The 2,629-nt window shown below is 32.1% G+C and overlaps 1 protein-coding gene across 12 annotated transcripts in view; it reads left to right on the forward strand.

Moving 5' to 3' along the window:
• LOC107614386 overlaps positions 1–2,254 on the forward strand; it is a 6,375-nt gene extending 4,121 nt beyond the window's left edge. For 7 of the 12 annotated variants that reach the window (XR_002352054.1, XR_002352049.1, XR_002352051.1 and 4 more), the window contains 3 exons: positions 745–810; positions 1,085–1,231; positions 1,919–2,254. Coding sequence is in view for 3 of the 12 variants with exons in the window: in XM_016316594.2 (XP_016172080.1) it covers positions 753–896; positions 1,085–1,231; positions 1,919–1,954 (327 nt within the window). In the remaining 9 variants the exon portion in view is untranslated. Of the gene's footprint in view, positions 1–489; positions 675–744; positions 897–1,084; positions 1,232–1,374; positions 1,462–1,918 lie in introns of those variants that run through there. The other 5 variants (XM_016316594.2, XM_021108990.1, XR_001614413.2 and 2 more) reach the window with 4 other exon arrangements.

Below are 2,629 nucleotides of genomic sequence, written 5' to 3' on the forward strand. Positions count from 1 at the left end.
ATATTTAATATTCTAAAGTTGATTTATCTTAGTTTCTAATGTATTCGTTTTTTTTTTTTTACATTCGGAGGTCTAATGTTTCTTGAACCCATTTATTCTTGAATGGATAAAAGTGAGAAAAAAAAAAAAAACACTCACTGAGAAAGAGATTAGAACGGTGATAAAGGTTACGGTAGGTGAAAATGGTATCGAAGTTAAAAAGTACGATTTACATATAATTTTCTCTTTAGAATTTTGGAAAAATAAATTAGTTAGCTCTCTTTGTTGTGTTGGTACTCTTAAACTAGGGTTTTAAATTGAAAGTTTACTATTTAGAAATTTTTTTTTTCACAAAACTTTTTCTTATTTTTATTACCCACTAATTCATTTGATGTCACTTTCATAACCATTAGGATTTTTGTATAAGTATATTACCAATTACATCCAAGAATCAGTGTAGTGTAGCATATAAACTATACTACACATATCTCGAGGTTATCTTCATATCAAGAATTGTGATTTTTTATTTTTTTTAATTTATTTTTTGGCTTAAGTTTGTTGTGATAAGTATCTTTATATAAATGTGGTTGTTGCTCTATTTATACCAAACTCTAAATAAGGTTTACAAATTTATATCACTTGCGTTCTCCATCTGCCCTTAATGCTTCTTGGTTCACCAAAGCCACCATCCAAAGGTTTTGTTTTCTTTCCTCTTTTTTGGCAATTTTAAGGAAGGTTGTTTATCTCTTGACTTATGAGTTTCAGGTATATAAATGGAGTTTATGAGTTGTGAACAAAAGGAGCGTGTTTCATGGTGGGTGTTGATGTTGTGTACGTCCCCTCTCCTGTTAGATCATCCGTACTCCATCATCTTAACAGCAGCAATTTCTTTTGTTTTCTCTTCACATCCTCTTTATGTTGGTTACTTCTTCCATTTTTTATTCCCTAACCTAATTTAATTCTTGTCCTTTCTCTTCTAACACTTTTTCTTAACTTCTTTCATTTTCCAATCCTTTGCTTTCTCTATCATCATTAACGTAATCCATCTTTCTTTTTATTCACATTTTAATGTTGTATCCCCCTTTCTCTTTCACCTATCATCCAGGCTTTTTATGAAGATAAGAATGATGTTGCTGTGCCGTTATGTGAGGCTGCCGAGATGATCAATGGTGATGATTATGGGATTCGACAGCAAATAGGCAGTGATAGCAGTTTCTATGGCTCCATATATTATTCCAGAAGTACCCCTAATGTAATGGTCTCTTCTTCTTTATCTCACTTCTTATTTCTTATTTCTTATCTTCAACAAAAGAAAATATATAAAATTAAAATTTTTACCAAATTCTTGGGTTGTTGGTGTTTGTTTTTTTGTGTTGGAAATGGGGTTATGTGCAGATGTGAAAAGATTTTAATTCACAAGGCGAAAGAAGGAGGCATTGATGTCATTGGAACCTATGTCTTTCGGAATGTTCATGAACTCCTGTACTTCGTTTTATTTTATTTTATTTTTACTCTTTCTTTCTCAAGTCCTTGGTTCTGTCTTTGACTCAATCATCTTCTCATGAATTTTTCTAACATTTTGAACTATGTTCTGTGGTGTTTTTTGGTGATGTGAATGAAATTTAGTACAATTTCAAATTTAGGTATCATTTGGTGAGCTTTGTGAAGAAAATACCAAAAGTAGGGCTATATGTTGTTATATATCATTAAATTATTACTTGATTTTTTTCATCACAAGGTTATGAGATTTTTTAAAAAGGATGCACATAATTAAGAAAAGAGAATGCATGGATAGATTAGGAAGGAAGTGATGTGTGAGCATCTTTTCTATCTTTTTCTAGTAAATTTGTATTTAAATTGTTAAGTTTAATCAATATTTAAATATCATTTAGCCACTATGAATGCTACTTTGAGTTGTGTACAATTCTGTTTATTTCAGGTTGCATTTTGGACGAATTTAACAGAATTTGCGTGAAGAAACGAAGTCGCAGCAAAATCAGGAGGTGGCGCCAAACTTGGAGAACAGGAGCACTACACTTTCCCATTACATGTGGTCTCAACGGCACCAAACTTGGGATTCTCCAAGTTTGGCGCCACACACTCAGACTCCAGGAATACAAGAAGTAGATGATGAAACCAAACTTGAGACATCTCAAGTTTGGCGCCAGCTAAGGAAACCTTGAAGATTTCATACGGCCTCAACGACGCCTCCAAGTTTGGCGCCACCTTTAGCATATCAAGTGGTCCCCATTCGTCCAAGTGAAAACTGCACGAATTATTTATTAAGTTTTGATTAAATTTTATTTTATTTTTAAAATAGGAAAAGATATTATTTAGTTTTAGGAAATATAATTTATATTAATTAGGATTAGATATAAAAGGGAAAAGAATCGGTCTTTTGGGCTCCTCTCTTCTCTTCTACCTCATTCCGCAATTGACAGTTTTTTAGAATCCTTATTTTCTCTCTGAACCATGAACAACTAAACCTCCACTGTTAATTAAGGTTAGGAGCTCTGTCTATTGTATGGATTGATACTATTATTTTTTTTATTTTAATTCATGTACTGATTTCTATTTCAAGAATTGTTTTCGTTCTTTATCTTATGAATTTGGGTGGAACGGAAGTATGACCCTTGTTCTAATTGAGTTC

The sequence above is a fragment of the Arachis ipaensis genome, chromosome B08, assembly GCF_000816755.2.
Source record: "Arachis ipaensis cultivar K30076 chromosome B08, Araip1.1, whole genome shotgun sequence".
Classification (NCBI taxonomy): Eukaryota; Viridiplantae; Streptophyta; class Magnoliopsida; order Fabales; family Fabaceae; genus Arachis; species Arachis ipaensis.